General features: G+C 36.3%; 2 protein-coding genes across 10 annotated transcripts in view; both read left to right on the top strand.

Annotated features, from left to right (window-relative positions):
• Positions 1-4,784, top strand: part of peli1a (pellino E3 ubiquitin protein ligase 1a) — a 30,722-nt gene extending 25,938 nt beyond the window's left edge. For all 6 annotated transcript variants that reach the window (XM_067404722.1, XM_067404725.1, XM_067404720.1 and 3 more), the window contains exons 6-7: positions 1,070-1,258; positions 3,493-4,784. In XM_067404722.1, coding sequence (XP_067260823.1) covers positions 1,070-1,258; positions 3,493-4,137 — 834 coding nt within the window. In that variant the 3' untranslated portion in view covers positions 4,138-4,784. The remainder of the gene's footprint in view (positions 1-1,069; positions 1,259-3,492) is intronic.
• Positions 4,785-6,160: 1,376 nt separating this feature from the next.
• vps54 (VPS54 subunit of GARP complex) overlaps positions 6,161-19,183 on the top strand; it is an 18,174-nt gene continuing 5,151 nt past the window's right edge. The window contains exons 1-16 of one of the 4 annotated variants that reach the window (XM_067404042.1): positions 6,161-6,298; positions 8,799-8,993; positions 9,655-9,896; positions 11,415-11,496; positions 11,617-11,651; positions 12,109-12,240; positions 13,469-13,854; positions 13,969-14,095; positions 15,324-15,353; positions 15,587-15,694; positions 15,915-15,967; positions 16,044-16,140; positions 16,437-16,795; positions 17,323-17,446; positions 17,922-18,103; positions 18,203-18,315. In XM_067404042.1, coding sequence (XP_067260143.1) covers positions 8,828-8,993; positions 9,655-9,896; positions 11,415-11,496; positions 11,617-11,651; positions 12,109-12,240; positions 13,469-13,854; positions 13,969-14,095; positions 15,324-15,353; positions 15,587-15,694; positions 15,915-15,967; positions 16,044-16,140; positions 16,437-16,795; positions 17,323-17,446; positions 17,922-18,103; positions 18,203-18,315 — 2,236 coding nt within the window. In that variant the 5' untranslated portion in view covers positions 6,161-6,298; positions 8,799-8,827. Of the gene's footprint in view, positions 6,299-8,798; positions 8,994-9,654; positions 9,897-11,414; positions 11,497-11,616; positions 11,652-12,108; positions 12,241-13,468; positions 13,855-13,968; positions 14,096-15,323; positions 15,354-15,586; positions 15,695-15,914; positions 15,968-16,043; positions 16,141-16,436; positions 16,796-17,319; positions 17,447-17,921; positions 18,104-18,202; positions 18,316-19,183 lie in introns of all 4 variants that reach the window. The other 3 variants (XM_067404041.1, XM_067404044.1, XM_067404043.1) reach the window with 3 other exon arrangements.

Below are 19,183 nucleotides of genomic sequence, written 5' to 3'. Positions count from 1 at the left end.
CGTCTGAATCAGAGAATGAAGTTGGTGAATGAATGAATCAATGGATGAACTGAGCGAATGAATCAGAGAATGAAGTGGGCGAAAGAATGAATCAGTGAATGAGGTAAATGAATGAATCAGAGAATGAAGTGAGCAAATGAATGAATCAGTGATTAAATTGACTTAATAAATGAATCAGTAAATGGAGTGACCGTCTGAATCAGAGAATGAAGTTGGTGAATTAATGAATCAATGGATGAAGTGAGCGAATTAGTCAGAGAATGAAGTGAGCGAACGACAGAGTCAGAGAATGAAGTGGGCGAATGAATGAATCAGTTAATGAAGTAAACAAATGAATGAATCAGAGAATGAATTGAGCAAATGAATTAATCAGTGAATGAATTGAGCAAATTAATTAATCAGTGAATGAAGTGGGGTAATTAATGAATCAATGAATAAAGTGACTGAATAAACAAATCAGTAAATGAAGTGAGCAAATGAATGAATCCGTGAATGAAGTGAATCAGTGAATGAATGAATCAGTGAATGAAGCGAGTGAATGAATGAATCAGTGAATGAAGTAAGTGAATCAGTGAATGAAGTGAGTGAATGAATCAGTGAATGAAGTGAATCAGTGAATGAATGAATCAGTGAATGAAGCGAGTGAATGAATGAATCAGTGAATGAAGTGAATCCGTGAATGAAGTGAGTGAATGAATGAATCAGTAAATGAAGTGACTGAATGAATGAATCAGTGAATGAAGTGAGTGAATGAATGAATCGGTGAATGGAGCGAGTGAATGAATGAATCCGTGAATGAAGTGACTGAATGAATCAGTAAATGAAGTGACTGAATGAATGAATCAGTGAATGAAGTAAGTGAATCAGTGAATGAAGTGAGTGAATGAATGAATCAGTGAATGAAGCGAGTGAATGAATCAGTGAAGGAAGCGAGTGAATGAATCAGTGAAGGAAGCGAGTGAATGAATCAGTGAAGGAAGCGAGTGAATGAATCAGTGAAGGAAGTGACTGAATGAATGAATCAGAATGAATACATGAATGAATGAACCTGTTTTTCCTCTGTCCTCAGGAGAAAGCGGCGAAATGGTGGTGCGCTGACAGTCAGATGGACGGACTGACCACGAACGGCGTGCTGGTGATGCGACCGCGCCACGGCTTCACCTGCGAGTCCAAACCGGGCGCCTGGAGAGAGATCTCGGTCTGTGGAAACGTCTTCACGCTGAGAGAGACGCGGTCAGCTCAGAAATCCGGCAAACTGGTGAGAGTTACTCAAATGTAACCAAACATTAATTAATAGACTTTCTCATTAAACTCACAACCAAAGCGAGGGCCGAGAATCACTGAGGCATACTCCAAAACCAGGTCAAAACTTCACCATAGCGACATTTTGGTGATGCACAGATAAACAGTAGGGTAAGATTTCCTTGTTGTGTTACTCAAACATCCAGCTAACATCACCATGACAACAAAATTCCCACCGTCCTTATCTGGAATCTCACACACACACACACACACCAGAAGTGTTATGCAGTTTTGCAGTGTGAACAAAATTTGTATATTTGTATCTTTTCAATCAGTGATCGCCCACAGAGACTAAATGAGCATAAAGCTTGTGTCGTGTCCTGTGTGTTTGTGTTTGTGCGCTGTTGTGCGTGATATGACTCCTGTCCAACTGGAAAGTTTGTTGTGTTGTTAAATCTGGTCTCCATGGTGTCAGAAGTCCTGTCCGTAACCTCGCCATGCAGCTTTTTTTCTGGATGCACAGTGTGTGAAAATGAGACGTTATGAAATGGCAAACGGTGGTAAACAACTGCAATCCTGAAAATCTCTTAGTTCGTCTATTTCTCAGTATCTGTTGGGCACAGTGTTATAGCTCATGATGGGTCTTGTTGGAAGTTGAATCTCACAAACAAATGATTAATTCACCCAAAAATCAAAGAAAGAAATAAAACATTACATTTTACTTAAATGGCATGTTTTTAGAATTTTTTTTGTGTGCATTGTGGCATCTATCCACAGTTTTTGTGAGCTCTCCTTGTTATGTTAAGTATACTTTTGTGCTGTGAATTGTGGAAATGCAGTATTTGCACCTGTGTAAACTCATCTGTACATACGTGGTAGGCGTGTTTTGTGTGTCTGTGTCTGGATTTGTGTGGCCGGGCTGAGACGGCAGACCCGAGGTGATGCTGGGAGGTTTCGCTGGTTATTTTGTGCTCTCTAAATAGTGGATGTGGTTTGGATTTGTTCCATTATGACTCTGTATGGGCTCACTGTATGTTTTCTGACTCACTGCAGACCTGAGCGATCATGTTTGAAGAGTATGTGGATTAATGCATGAATAAGAGCGTCATCTAGTGGGCGGTTTGAGTCAGTGCAGATTGACCTTTTCTTAACTCCTCTGAAAGAAACCATTCGATTAGGCAGGCACATTAATCTATGATATCTGACCATTTTATGATTATTCTGATTAGATTTTTAACAGAAGTGCCTATTTTCCCATGCCATCTTTGTCAATGGATAATAAGCACCTGAAAATATAAAATATATGGCAAATTAATATAGATGAATATAGTTACAAAAATGTTTATTAAATTAAAATTATATATTAATATATTAATATTTAATATATTATAATATATTCGATGTATTATATCTTTTTTATTAAATATTTTTCATTATATATATTTTTTTATATTTTATATATTATATTATTCTGTGTGTGTTTATATATATTTATTTAAATTGTTTATATTTTTTATGCATGTGTGTGTATATATATATATATATTATATATATTATAATATTTATAATAAATATTATAGCTTATTTTATAATAAATATAATATTATATGATTTTTATATTATATTTTTTATTTTTATCCTATTTAGTACTTTTTTATTTTATATTTGATATATATTTTTTCATTAAATATTTTTCAAAAATATGTATATAAATATATAAATATTTTACATATTATATGTGATATATTTTTTCCATTAAATATTTTTTATCCCGTGTGTATATATATATATATATATATATTTTTTTTTTTTTTTTTTTTATAATTTTTATATTAATTTTATGATTATTTTATATTATATTTATTATATATTTTTCCATTAAATATTTATCAATATATGTAAATAAATATATCAATATTTAACATATCATAATACATTTGGTATCTATCTATATATATATATATATATATATATATATATATATATATATATATATATATATATATATATACACACATACACATACACACACAGATTAATAAATCTTTCATAACAATTTTTTTATATAAAAGTATAAAATATATGAAATATTAATTATTTAAAACATGGGCACTTTCCTAAACACCTTAAAAGATTCTCCAGCTATACTTTATTTTTCCATGATGTTTAACCAAAACAAACTTCAGGAGTTTAATACCTAATGTTCATGGATTGTTCAAATCAACATTTTATTTCTTTCTCTGTCTCTAGGTTGAAAACGAGTCTCAGGAGTTGACAGACGGCACGTTAATCGATCTGTGCGGTGCGACTCTCCTGTGGCGTTCCGCAGAAGGCCTGTCCCGCACGCCCACCCTCAAACACCTGGAGGTGCTGCGGCGGGAGCTGAACGCGGCGCGGCCGCAGTGTCCCGTGGGCCTCCGAACGCTGGCCTTCCCCAGCTTAGATCGCTCCTTCAGAGGCACGGCCCACGAAGACCAGCCCTGGGCCTACCTGCACTGCGGACACGTGCATGGATACCACGCCTGGAAGGGGCGCCGCAGGGTCACGAAAGAGGGCTCGACCGAGGAGGAGGACGACGAGTCCGAGGCGAAAGAGGAGACGGAGCAGGAGCCGCTGAGGGAGGGCGAGAGAGAGTGTCCGCTGTGCCGCACTCGCGGTTTGTACGTGCCGCTCAAGCTGGGCCGCGAGTCAGGCTTATATCTGGACGGCGCGCCTCCGACGCACGCCTTCAACCCCTGCGGACACGTGTGTTCGGAACGGACGGCAGCGTTCTGGAGCAAACTACTGCTGCCGCACGGATCTCACGGCTTTTATCCCGCCTGTCCGTTCTGCATGAGGCCACTCGCTCGCGAGACCAAGGTCGTGAGACTGATCTTTCAGGGGCCGCTGGACTGAGTGTGTGTGCTTGTGTTTTTAAGACTCTTTCGTGCCAAACTGCCAACGCATATTCAGCTCTCTGATTTTCCCACAAGCCATCTGTTCTCTGCACTGCCAGCTGTCTGACTGGACGGAGCGAAGCCCGTCGTACATTCAGTAGTTTTCTGTTGAAAGTCACTGTGCTTGAGCTGCAAAAATTAACATTAAAGTTGAAATCAAAATCAATCATTTTTTTATGAAAAATCACAGTATTTATTCTGAATGATTTTTCATTCAGAATAATGATGTAAATAATGTTTATTGGTGTAAGGGGGGTGGGGCAACCTGTCAATCACATGAGCTTCACCAATAGCAAACCACAACCATCCAAAAAATCAAGCCCCGCCCTACATTTGTTCTTGTTTGTGAAGACGTTTCACTTGAATATACATCACAATAGAGAAGAAAAGACTAGCTCAAGTTCAGTTTCCGACCTTAACATTCTTTACCTGTTATGAATCTGTATGAATACACTTCAGTGGGTGTGTAAACCTGTTTTCTCAATTGTTTTCCTTTCATTTGTGCTTGTTGTTTCAAAATGCAACAGATTATCACCTCGAAAAATGCCAATGATTTTCATCATCGAGTTTGAAATGAGGTTATGTAATGTTATAATGTATATATATATATATATTAAAACTGTGTCGTTGTTGCATTTTCTCAGAAATGTTTTTGTATCATTCTTAAAGAATAAAGGTAATAGCTCATATTTCAATAAAGAGCACTTTTCCACCTGTATTTAACATTTTAAAGGATTAGTTCACTTTCAAATTAAATTTTCCTGATAATTTACTCACCCCCCATGTCATCCAAGATGTTCATGTCTTTCTTCCTTCAGTCAAAAAGAAATTAAGGTTTTTTAGAAACATTCCAGGATTTTTCTCCATATAGTGGACTTCAATGGAGCCCAAACAGTTGAAGGTCAAAATTACAGTTTCATTGCAGCTTCAAAGAGCTTTAAACGATACCAGATGAGGAATAAGGGTCTTATCTAGAGAAACGATCGGCCATTTTCAAAAAAAAAAAAAAAAAAAATTATATACACTTTAACCATAAATGCTCATCTTGAACTAGCTCAAACTTTGACCTGTAGAGGGCAGTAATACACTTAGCAGCGTCTACACTGCCGGAATTCTAATAGAGAAGAAGAAGAGAGCTAGTTCAAGATGAGTATATATATATATATATATATATATATATATATATATATATATATATATAAAAATATTTATATTTTTTGTTTTTTTCAAAAATGACCGATCGTTTCGCTAGATAAGACCCTTATTTCTCGTCTGGTATTGTTTAAAGCCCTTTGAAGCTGCACTGAAACTGTAATTTTGACCTTCAACCGTTTGGAGGCCATTGAAGTCCACTATATGGAGAAAAATCCTGGAGTGTTTTCCTCAAAAACCTTAATTTCTTTTCGACTGAAGAAAGAAAGACATGGACATCTTGGATGACATGGGGGTGAGTAAATTATCACGAAAATTTAATTTGAAAGTGAACTAATCCTTTAAAATGGTCAGACAGATGTGATATAGAAAGAAAACTGAATAAATGAATGAACAAACAGAAAGAAAGACATAATAAATAATAAAAAAATGAATGAACGACAGAAAAAATTAAAGAACAAAGAAATGAATGAAAAGAAATCAGAACGAATTACTATTTTGCACCAAAGAACAGCATTTACATGCAAAAAATACAATAAACAAGATATTATACGAGGGTTTCAATGCATTAAAGTCAAGTTTTAAACCACAGAAGAGTTTTACAAGCAACTTTAAAGAATTCAGATATATCAATCTTTGTTGAAAACAGAAAATTAACGTAATTTTTTTAAAATGTACATTTATGAATGTAAAGTTTTGCAACGAATAGTAATAAATAACTATAAACCAAAAGAACACATTTTTTTTGCAAACGTTTGGGGATAAACTGATTTATTGTATGACGGAGTGAGATTAGTTTTGTACGCGTTGACAACTTGTAAACCGGAAGTGTCTGCGTTGCACGCGTAGTGCATTATGGGCCGGTGACCGGCGGACCGTTGAGTGTGCGATATGAGTCCGTCTGTGAAGATGTGAGCGGGATCTGACGATATTATGATCTCCAGGAGCTGCTTTATTTCATATAACAGGTACTCGCCATCGCAGACACGCTCGCAGTGTTATGAGTGAACGCGACGCGCTTTAATGGCGCTGAAGCGGATGTTTATGATGATTAGCGCTCGCGCTAGCAGCAGCTCATTCCGTGTGACACACAATAACAAACTCAATTTACTGTAAAACAAGCATAAAATACGCATATGTGCTTTTAAAATGCTTATTTAAGCGTACGTGTATCAGTTAAAGCGTCAGTAGCGCTCAGGTGATTTGTTTTGCTCCTCACAGGTAATTTTTTTAATGATAATTATATTTTTAATATTATAGACATTCATACATTCAAGCAGGTTGACGCTAAAGCGCCTTTTGTTGCGACTAAACGAAGATAATGAATAGGGTTGAGCTGTCAATCATACCTTTCTAGGTAATTAGACGTCTGTAATTGCTCATAATAATATATATAATGAATGTATAGTTATTTAAATATTGGTTAGATAGTTGTTTAAACGTGAGTTAATGATTGACTATTTGATTTGATCAGCTCTCAGCTGACCACATCTGTCACGTGTCCTGTCTTACCTTTTAAAAATCATTAATTATTCAATATATCAATATTTTTATCTATGTATGTTTGGGCATTGGCCTTTGATTATTTGTATATGTCTGGTACATTTTATATATATATATGATTACTCTTAAATTGTCTGCAATTTAATTAGTTACATCTGATGTAATTGCATTAAATACTCTATAGACTATACAACAATTCTATATATTAAATAATAGTGGATTTAACACCAAAATTTAATGTTAAAATGTATGTTTTTAATGTAAACTTCTCCCTTTACTCCCTTTGGTCAGTTCAAGAATAGTTTATGCAGTTGTATATTGTTTTTTGAGAGTATTAAAAGAGCAGTTTTGTGTCTATCCTTGTATTGTTCGAGGTTGATTTTGGATTTGTAAAGTAATTAGTAATCCAATAGTTTACATTAGAGCAACATTAGAGTAATCTAACGTTGAAGATGTAATTAGTAGCTCGTAATTCATTACTTTTTTCGAGTAACTTACCCAACACTGATTTTATGTGATTATAGATTCCCTCTTCATTAGAAACGTGTTTTCTGTGAAGCTGCTTTGTATTGTGAAAAGTGCTAAAAATAAGTACAACAAATGTGACATTAATCAGTTAATTTAGCGTACATATCCAGGTGACATTTAACACAAATTCAAAACATAATGCTAATGAGAATTTGTAGCAAATTTTGCTCAGTTATTATAAACATAACGCAAAAAAACAATGCAAATTTAAAAAAAAAAATTCTTTGCACATAGTTTTATATTATTTTTGATTTTGATGCCACAATTACATAATCTTTCAAAGGCGCAATTACAAAAAAAAGTCCATTTACATTGTTCAGCATGCTTAAGATGTTTTTTTTTTCTTTTTACAGGTTATCTTAAGGTTTTTCCCCCATTGTTTTTAATTTTATTTTTAGTATGACATTATAATACAATGCATATTTTTACTTTTTCTATTTATAGAAGAAACCAAACCAATGTATAGTTGACATTTGAAGCTTAATGCTATAGGAAAGTAATTAAAAGTTTTAAGGAAGAGTGTTTTCAGCGATATATTTTCTTATAAAAATATATATTTTCATAAACTAATATGGCAAACAATGGTTTAAAGCTATTCAAATGCAAATTGCGATAATTGTAATTAATAATCGTAATGTCAATTGTCAGGTTTCAGAGTGATTTTGAGTGTTGTACTGAATGAACATCCATTAATGTAAGGTTTTCTCGCAGCAGTGCTCGTCAGTTTTGAGTCAGTAACACTGCAGAGTTTGACAGGTCTTCCTGCTCTCTGACTCGACAGCAGCTGAAGTCAAACCACACGGCGTGTTGGAGTGAAACCTCAGCGCTTTCGTTTCTCATTCTGAATGACTAGAGAGCCGGCACGTGTGGCGTGCTTTTGATCCGCTGCTCACGAACGCTTGAGTTCAGCTCTTTTGCTCCTTCACTAGCCCTGGATCAGAGTCCAGACTCTCATTCTGCCGTTTTCTCTCCATCTGCTCACTCAGGTGTGAGATGCGGTCTGAACATCTGATTAAACATGCTGCGATGAGTAGGAAAGACTCAGATGGCTGCACACAAAGCTGCAGGATGTTTTTTTTGTGTGTGTGTGTGTGTGTTTGTGTGCGTCTGAATTCATCTTCCTCTCTGTGTTTTTCACTCTGACTCACTTGTTTTTATACCCAGTGTGGGGATTTTTAGCACTACTACATTTGAATGATCTTTTACAGATGCATATTGTTTAACAAAAGTTGAATTTTATACAGTGTTTTATTTATTATATTGTTGAATGTTGAATCTTTATCTGCCATGTAATAGCCTGTGAAGCTGATATGGCAATACATTTAATATAATCAATCTGAATAGGTTTTTTGTTTGTTTTGTCATTGATTTCCCCTAAAAGACGGGTATTTCCTGTGCTGACAGGATGTTGATGTTGTCCTTGCGCTCTTCTTTCAGTCAGCCTCATATGTGAGGGATCCGTAGTGATGTCCTCCAATCCCATACCTCAGTCCAGCGGAGGAGGAGGAGGAGGAGGAAGAGGCGGCGGCACCAGCGATGGGCTCTTCCAGAAGCCCCGGGACCCTTCAATGGCCCCCAGACACTATCGAACCCCTCGCTCCCTCCCGGACGTCTGCCCTAAGGAGCCCACCGGTGAGATCTCAGTAACGGGTTTGATCTTGTGCGCTTCCTCTGAAAAACACCACTTACATGAAATGTTTTATGAAATTTGGCATTTATGTAGATTAGAGTTGTCAAAAGTACAGACTTCAGTACCAGTAAAAATGTGACGCTTTGAGCGCTGTTGAGCGGATTCGTAAACGCCTCTGATTGGCCATTGTGTTCACACACTCAACAGATATGTCTGTGATTGGCTACAATGATCTTTGATGATCAAATACAATGAAATCTGAACAATGTTTCAAGGTGTAATACTCGTAGTATAAGCAGAATAATTGACTCCAGAATTGATAGAGAATTGATAATGCACACCATATAATGCACATTATTTTATAAAAATTCAACAGATTGGAGTCAATTATTCCTTACTTATTTCTCCCGGATATACTGAAAAAAATTTGGTGTAGAAACAATTTTCACTCAGAAATTGCGAGTAAATTTTACACAAAAATGGCAACTTAACTTTGAATTTTGAAGTAGAAATAAAGGTTGTGAATAAAAAGAACCATTTTTTCTTAGTGTGAAGAGCATTTTAATAATCTAAAGGACCTTTTTTCTCTATAAGGGGCCATTAAATAGTGTAAGTAAAAAATTAAATTGACCCTCCTGACCCCCAAAATCCTCCTCTGTACAGGTGATGGCCGTGGCCTCTGTGATGGCCCGTCCGTAGTGGCCGACCAGCATCGCTGGACTGTATATAACTCTAAAGTGAACCTCCCCGCGGCCCTGAACGACCCCAGGCTGGCCAAGAGAGAGTCGGACTTCTTCACTAAGACGTGGGGCCTGGACTTCGCCGAGACCGACGTCATGCCTTCATTCTACCTGCCCAACATCACCCGAGAACACTTCAGCTCCTACCTGCAGGAGACGGCTCAGGTGACACACCATCTCAATTATTCACACAGACTGAGAGAGAGAGAGCTGCTGAATCATAACTGTCATCCTGACTGATTTGGATCTAATAAGTCCTGTTTTTATTGACTAAAACTAATAAAATCAGTTTTTGGAATTTAAAATTAAGCTCTAAATAAACTATTCGATGACTAAAAAACTTAAATGAAAATTAGAACTAGAAAATTGAATTTCAGTAAATAACTGAAATAAATACGTTTGAAGTACTAAAATGCCTGAAACTAAAATAAAAATAAGGCTAAATATAGAAGCATAAAAAACTTAAACTAAAACGTAAACTCAAATTTATTGAAAATATTATTAAAGGAACACTCCACTTTTTTTGAAAATAGGCTCATTTTCCAACTCCCCTAGAGTTAAACAGTTGAGTTTTACCGTTTTCGAATCCATTCAGCCGATCTCCGGTTCTGGCGGTACCACTTTTAGCATAGCTTAGCATAGTTCATTGAATCTGATTAGACCGTTAGCATCGGGCTTAAAGACCGACAGAAAATGAAAAGTTGCGATTTTCTAGGCTGATATGGCTAGGAACTATACTTTCATTCAGGCGTAATAATCAAGGAACTTTGCTGCCGTATCATGGCTGCAGCATTGCAATGATATTACGCAGCGTCTCTCACAAACGTCTCCATGGTTGCAAGGCACGTTCCCTGTGCAAGCAGGGGCTCACGGGCGCTGCGTAATATCATTGCACTGCTGCAGCCATGGAACGGCAGCAAAGTTCCTTGATTATTACGCCTGAATGAGAGTATAGTTCCTAGACATATCAGCCTAGAAAATCACAACTTTTCATTTTCCGTCGGTCTTAGTACATGATTTAACTACAGAAGAGTCAAGTATTAAATAGTATTAAATCAGATTCAATGAACTATGCTAAGCTATGCTAAAAGTGGTACCGCCAGAACCGGAGATCGGCTGAATGGATTCGAAAACGGTAAAAATCAACTGTTTAACTCTAGGGGAGTTGGAAAATGAGCCTATTTTCAAAAAAAGTGGAGTGTTCCTTTAAAGACAAAGGCACATAATGAAATGGCTAAAACTGAAAATATAAAAATAGAAGCTAATTTGAAAAGTTAATAAATGCTACAATAGTGAGGCTTGATCCCGCTGTCGGGGTTTGGAGGGATGTGTGTGTCGTGGTTAATCTCACGGTGTATTAATAGACGTCGAGGGACTTGTTCTGCTCCCTGTCAGCTCTTGAAGCAGAAATATGTCTTTTGTCTGGGTTCTTCGTGTTATCTCTCACGTTTAGCTCCAGACGATGGCAGCTTGTTTGTCTCTGTGGTTTTCTGAAGGTTATGTGACTCTGGTTTTCCACCGGCTGAACGACCCTCTGCGTTTCCTTCAGAGGAACATCTTCTTTTTTTAGTTGTCAGCTGGTTCTGCTCAGTGTTGTGATTGGAAAAACCAGATGTGTTTTGGAGAGGTTGCTGGAGGTGGGTCTGGCACGCAGCTCTCTCACTGTTTGTCTGTCTCTCTCAGAGGGAGAAGATTCACGAGCGCTGTAAGAACGTCTGCCCGAACAAAGACGATCTGTCGGTGCCCACCATCACCAATAATCACGGTAAGCCTTACTGACCCGCACTGTGCTGGCATACAAACACACTCTTAAAAGCTGTATAACGGTGGAGGAACTGCACTGAAAGTGTTTTATATTGTGTGTCTGTGGCTCATTTGTCTGCAGATAAAGCCAGAGCTGAACTGGAGCAGGTGCCCAAGGTGAGGACTTCCTGTTCAACAACTTCCTGTTCAACAAACAATCATGAAAACAATGTATCATAGTTTCCACACAAATATGAAGCAGAACAACTGTCTTCAACTTTGATGATAATCATAAATCAACATATTAGAATGATTTCTGAAGGATCATGTGACGCTGAAGACTGGAGTAAAAATTCAGCTTTGATCACAGGAATAAATTACATTTTAAAATATATTACAATAGAAAACAGTTATTTTAAATTGTAATAATATTTCACTGTTTGAAATGTTTCAGAATCAAACTGTTTCAAATCAAAGTTTGAAATGTTACTTGAAGAGATTTTTTTTTAAGTCCCTTTGGTGTAAATGAATGGGAAATTCCTCTGAATCTGAGGCCGCTGTTTTAAACGCTCTGTATGAAAAGGGCAAATGTTTCTTGACCCTGTTAATTTTCTTCTCTCACTTTCTCCCTCAGATCTTCATGAAGCCTGAGTTTGTGCTGAACGATCCAGCCACCTTCAATGCCGTGTTGCCGTGGTCTCACTTCAGCGTCGCCGGGGGCAAGAACAGCCGAGATGTGGCATCGTCACGGTTACTGCAAGAAAAGGTGCCAACCTGTCATCATCATCAGTACTAATCAGCATTATTTCATTATCATTCAGATACTATTATAGTTTATTTTATTTTTTTATTTTATATATATATATATATATATATATATATATATATATATATATATATATAAAATAAAAAAATAAAATAAACTATAATAATATCTGACTGAAAATTAAATAATCTGAATGATACAGATATATATATATATATATATATATATATATATATATATATATATATATGTGTGTATATATATAATTGATTTTTGTATTTGTCATTTTAATTTAGTACATTGTTGTTTAGTTGTGTTTTTGTCATTTTTAATTTATTTTATATATTTTTAATATGTCTATAATTTTTATTTCAGTTTTAGTTTTAATTATTTTAGTGCTTCAAGTTAAACTAAAAGAAAATTATGCTTTGGCAACAAGTTTTTTTTTCAGTTACAATTTATATAAGTAACAAATGTTTTTTTTATGGTTTTATTTTTAGTTAATATAATAATCCTGCTACTATTAAATATTAAAATTTTTTACCACATCTAAAGCCAAAATGATAATTTACATTAACTTTAAATTAAGTAAATATTTTTCTTCTATTTTTTTCAAGTATGCCTAAATATTTAAGATAAAAAAAGATTTAAAACAGACAAATAATTAAATAAACAACATTTTTATTATTATTATTATTATTTTATTTTAATTAAATTAAATTAATTAATTTATTTTTGGTTAAATTAATATTTTTTTTGTCTTTTTGTCTTTTTTATTTTTTTTAAATATATAGTGTTCATTTTATTTCACTTTCAGTTATTTTAGTACTTCAGGTTAAACTAAAGAAAGTGAGAAATTATGCTTCGCCAACTTTTTTTTCAGTTACCTTTTTACCCTTCTGTTTACCTTTTAAGTAACAAATGTTATTTTAATGTTTTAATTTAACTGTAATAACCTGCTACCAATACCAGGAAAATTTCTCCATACCATTTTTTTATGCATCTAAAGGCAAAATGTTTATTTACATATATATATATATTTATTATAAATATTGTTTATTTAAATATTTGCCAATTGAGTATTTTTCTCAATTTAAAAAAAATTCTAGTTTTTCAAGTAGGCCTAAATATTTAAGACAAGTAAAAATATAAATGTTTAAATGAACAAATACTCAAATGAAGTAAGGCAGAAGATCTGTAAACACATGACCTGTCTGTGTTTCTGCAGTTGAGTCACTATCTGGACGTGGTGGAGGTGAGCATCGCTCGGCAGATCTCTCTTCGCTCCGAGGCCTTTTTCCACGCCATGTCATCTCAGCACGAGCTCCAGGACCAGATGCGAGAAACGGCCGACGCCGTGGCCAAGCTGCGCGCCCGCACCGCCGCCATCGATCGAGTGATGTGCCGCGGGCCTCTGCGAGTGCTGCGGGACGCTCTGACCCGCAACAACTGCGTTAAGCTGCACAATAAACTCAAGCTGATGGCCGCCGTGCACCAGACGCAGCCCACTGTGCAGCTGCTCCTCTCCACCTCAGAGTTCGTGGGGGCGCTGGAGCTCATCGCCACCACCAAGGAAGTGCTGCAGCAGGAACTGCAGGGAATTCACAGCTTCAGGTGCGCAAACACGCACACGTTTACAAGGAAACACACTGACGAGACAGAAGAATGTGGCCAGGTGGAGCAGGACTTTTAGACATTTTTGTCATTTGTGTCTCTCTCTTTCTGCAGACATTTGGGTTCTCAGCTCTGTGAGATGGAGAGGTTGATCGATAAGATGATGGTGGCTGATTTCTCCACATACGCTCAAAGCGACCTCAATCGACCCTTTGAGGAGGACAGTCAGGTCATGGAGAAGGTCAGACCTCTTTCACATTTCATGGGGAATGTTCCTTGATTTTCAGAAACTTAAAACTTAACCCGTTGAAATAAAAGTTTAGCTTAATTTGAAGAAATTGTGACAGAAATATATTACTGTTGTACAGTAGAATGTAGCGACGACTCAGTGTAATAATAAAGCTCAAGTTTATATTTAAAGCTCATTTGAAAACAACGTTGAACCAAAGTGCTGTACCATTAGGAAAATACAGTAAAAGAAATGCCAGAAAATTGATTGTTTTTATAAATTCAATTAATTAGACATGCATTTTGATTATTAAAATTTAATTAAGCCATTATAATGCAATCCAGAAATTTTGAAATAACAGAAAACAAAGAATTTGGTAAATTTAGAACATTTCATAGGGCTCTAAACATTTATTTTTTGTTAAACTTTTAATAAATTGTTGTTAAATTGTATAAGTTTCTTGATTTCAATTAATTAGACTATTGCTTTTTGATTACTAAAATTTAATAAAAAAAATAAAAAAAATGAAAACACAAAAAACTGAACCCAGAAAAATTAAAATGGAAAAAATGGAATTTGGGAAAAAATAAAACTTAATTTTTTACTTAACTTAAATTTTATTACTCCACTCTTGATCCTTTTGAAATCATTCTAATATGCTGATTTGATGTTCAAGAAACATTTCTGATTATTATCAGTGTTGAAAACAGTTGTGCTGCTTCATATTTTTGTGAAAACCGTGATACGTTTATTTCAGGATTCTTTAATGTATAGAACGTTCAAAAGAACAGCATTTATTTGAAAAAGAAATCTTTTGTATCATCATAAATGTCTTTACTGTCACTTTTGTTCAATATAATGCTTCCTTTAACTTCTTAAAAAAACGTACTCACCCTAAACATTTGAATGGTAATGTTAAAAAAAAAAGAAGGATAAAAATATCAACCACTTGAAAGACATTTTTTTTTTTTTTGTCATTGAAAACCCAGGCATGTTGGGATTGGTGCAGTTTCATAAATTGTGTCATTTCAAATGCGAAACTGAACGTGACCATAAATGTCCTTGTTGTGGCACCGTCAGATTGTCCCACAAGCAGACCACAACAGCGGTTTCCAGGTGTGAAATAAATGTAGCCCAGTAAACCAGGTCACGTGACTGTGCCCCGTCAGTCGGGTCATGTTTGTGTTGGATGTGGGCCCATGTTGGTTTGAGGTTTACAGTGTGGGATTTTCTCATACAGGTTACAAAGCAGCCTGCAGCGTCAGGAAAGGTTGGTCACGTCATTCTCTAAATCCCACGCCAACGAACCAACCACACCGCTGATTGCATTTAATTTCAATAATGAAAGAACAAAACCATATACGATGACAGCAGTTCCTTCATGAAATCTGATTTATTTTAATTGGAGATCAAATCAAGAGAATCTCAGCAGCAAGTATTATGGGTGATGTTTGAATTTGCCTGTGATGTGGTTACACATCTGAGTTTGTGTGTTTATTACAGGATCGTCTGCAGTCTCTGGTCTTTGGCCTGTTGAGACAGAGGAAGCTGGATTTCCTGGACATCTACAGTGACGAGATGATCCGCGCTGCCAAGAACGTCGTACGGCAGGTGTGGCATATAGATGGGGAACACAAAACCGGAACACTAGAGACCAAACACTATCTGACCAATCAGTGCAGAGCAGAGTAGACCAATCACAACAGACTGATATGGTGTAAACCTATTGTAGGAGACTCCAAAACAAAATTAGGAAGCTTTAAAATGGCATAATAGGGCACTTTAAAACAAAAGTGAATGATTTATTTGTATGATTTCTGTTTCCCTACAGTGTGTTGTGAAGTCAGTGTCGCAGATCAGTGAGATTGATGCGGACACTGTCAAGTGAGTTCACCTCCTCTCAGTATGAACATCACAGCACTATTGATCACAGCTGACTCTGTGTGTGTTTGTGATGCAGGTTTCATGAACAGATGCGCTTGATGACCTTTCATCAGTGGTTCGATCTGCTGCTGGATATATTTGAACACTTCATCCTGTTCCTCAAGAGGATCAAGGTAAATTAACTCTGACAAAACATGCAAAATGTGCCATAAACCACCTTTTGAACATGATATCGCAAAGAAAACATAAATTTCATTAAAATGTAGACCTCGCAGGCTATTAGTTCATGTTAACCAATAGCCAAATAGCTAATTTTAGGTTTACTGCATTATCTCTGCATTAATTATTGTTTCAATTCGTGTAGATACTGGAGGCTGAACTTGAACTTTACACTCAGTGTCCCGGTCAAAAAGTTCCCTCAGTAGTGCGGTGGTCCTCTGCAGCACACACTCACATGTGTTTGTTTTAGGCCACGCTCAGCGTCATTCGAAACGTCGTGCTGGAGGTGCTCGACAGCAGCCAGAGGAGTCGGCTAGCAGAGGTTACCTCGGCAACTAATCATTCCAATGAGGACGAGGAGGAGTCTGGAGGCTCCGCCCTTAATTCGGGGGAGGCGGAGCTTGCGTATCTCACTCACGAGGGGCTTTTCATCAGTGATGCGCTCAATGAAGCGGAGCAGCGCAGCAGCGTTACAGCGCAGGCCAGAGCGCAGACACGTGCAGAGGCCTGCGGGAGCGACTCGGCCTCTGCAACCACCGAATCTTCCTCCAGCAGGGAACACAACTCCAACACTACCTCCTCCCTGCCCATCGGGGGCGCTGCTGCAATGTGAGTTACACAACACACTGTTTGAAGCTGTTTTTCAACTTTGTATTCATTAAAGAATCCTGAAGCTTCCACAAATTATGAAGCAGCACAATTGTTTTAAATATTGATAATTATCATTTAATGTTTCTTGAGCAACAAATCATCATATTAGAATGAAGCATCATGTGACACTGAAGACTGGAGTAATGATGCTGAAAATTCAGCTTTGATCACAGGAATAAATTACACTTTAAATATATTCACATAGAAAACAGTCCTTTTTAATTGCAATATTTCACAATATTACTGTTTTTACTGTATTTTTGATAGTTTTTCAAAATAATATTTTGCATACAGGAATTGAAACCTATTTTAGGACCTTCAAAATTGTTTTGTTTGTTTTAAGAATAGTTTCTATAACGATTCTGTACAAAATGTCTCCCAAATTCTCATTACTGTAATGCAAAAAATCCATTCTTAATTATCAATCTATCAATATGAATCAGCAGGGAAAGTGTTGGTAATATCAGTCTTCTCTCTGGCAGCAGTGAGGACGTGATGCCGTCTGATCTGGAGTTGGGTCGAGTGGCCAACAACGTTCAGGAGCTGCTGTACACGGCGTCAGATGTCAGCCACGATCGCTGCGTTAAAGTGCTCATGACACGAGCCAAGGTAAACACACGACACGCCTGGACCTGTTTGATCGGTTTATCTGCTCACCGCTTTCAAATCCCTTAAATTCCTTTAAACACGACGAGTCCAACACACAGATGTTAAAGCCTATACTGCCCCTTTTCACAAGATGTAATATAAGTTTCTGATGTCCCCCAGAATGAGTTTCTGCTCTCATTCAGATCATTTGATCATTTTCACCACACAGATCCGCTTGTCAAATTTGCTCTATTTGCCCATTTTGTGTGTCCCTTTAAATGCAAATGAGCTGCTGACAAACTCGGGAAGAAGCTTGTTGTAGTTCCTACCAGCCGTTTGTTGTAGTTCTTAAAAAGCTATCTAAAGTATCCCTTTGCATTGAACTTTGAGTGTCGTAACTTTGCAGATGTTGTTTATGCTCAAACAGCAACATTACACACTAACTGAAGTTAAAAGTGAAATTATAATCAACCACCCCTTTAATCTGGTCCTGCAGGATGGCTCCCTGGAGCGCTTGAGCTCGGCGGAGTTCGTGTGTTTGAGTCAGGCGGTGGAGTCGTTCGTCAAAGACACTGAAGAGCTGTGCGGCAGGCGCAGCATGAGCCTGAGGGGGGCGCTGCAGAGTCAGGCCAACCGCTTCGTGCAGCGCTTCCACGAGGAGCGCAAGACTAAACTCAGGTACAGCTGCGTCGCCACTGCAAAACTAATGATGTTTCAATGATCTTTCAGTATCTGAATACTTCATGCAGCTGTGGTCCATTATGTGTGTGTGTGCAGTCTGCTGTTGGATAATGAGCGCTGGAAGCAGGCCGAGGTCCCTGCAGAGTTTCAGGATCTGGTCGACTCCATCGCCGACGGACGCATCAGCCTGCCTGACCGCAAACACACAGGTAGGAAACGTCCTGAAATTATTGCAATACATTTTTTGAATTTAACAAATACAAATTAAAAACATTTAAAAATTATTTCATAAATTATATTTTTTTTATTGTACAGTACAATAGGGTGATTCAGGTTTAATTGCAGTTTATTATTCAAATTTGAGTTTGGTAAATATATGTTCAGAGTTGTGATTTTTTTTTTTTTTTTTCATATTTCCATGTTAATAAATGATTTACCAAAAACAACAAAATTATTATTATTAACAGCAATAAGAATTACAATATTAATTATCATTTTTTTAAATAATATATTTTTATTTTACAGAACAGATGTTTTTTTCATGTTTTCATAATAATGTTAATAATAAGATTTTTAAAAAAATATTTTTTCATAATACCTTTCTATTTGACAAAACAATAGAGTTTCTTAATAGGAGTATCAATATAAATCATAATAATAAATAGTATTTTTATTTTATATTATCGTTTTATTTTACAGTACAGTCGTTTTATTTTACGGTGGTTTCTCAGGTTTTCTTTTTGCAGTTTATTATTTGAGCCTGAGTATAATAATTTCAAATTAATTTTCAGAGATGTAATTTTTCTATATTTGTATGGATTCCCTTAAGAATAAATTAAGTAATTAATAAATTAATATTAATAGTAGCAATAATAATAATTGTTATTATTTAATTTTCCTGCCATTGATGGAATTTTCCAGCTTTCCATGTTTTCACTGTTATACGGTAAGGGGCGCTATTACACATCTTCTGAAAGATACAGAATCTCGTGATCAAAACACAGGCGAAGAAGTAGCAGAAACAAGTGATAAAAGCATTGCTTGCGCACATGTTGTCTTTAAAAAAAAAAAATATTT

Source organism: Chanodichthys erythropterus, chromosome 12 (assembly GCF_024489055.1).
Source record: "Chanodichthys erythropterus isolate Z2021 chromosome 12, ASM2448905v1, whole genome shotgun sequence".
Taxonomy (NCBI): Eukaryota; Metazoa; Chordata; class Actinopteri; order Cypriniformes; family Xenocyprididae; genus Chanodichthys; species Chanodichthys erythropterus.
Note: the sequence above shows the minus strand (reverse complement) of the source record. Positions and strands in the feature narration are given on the sequence as shown.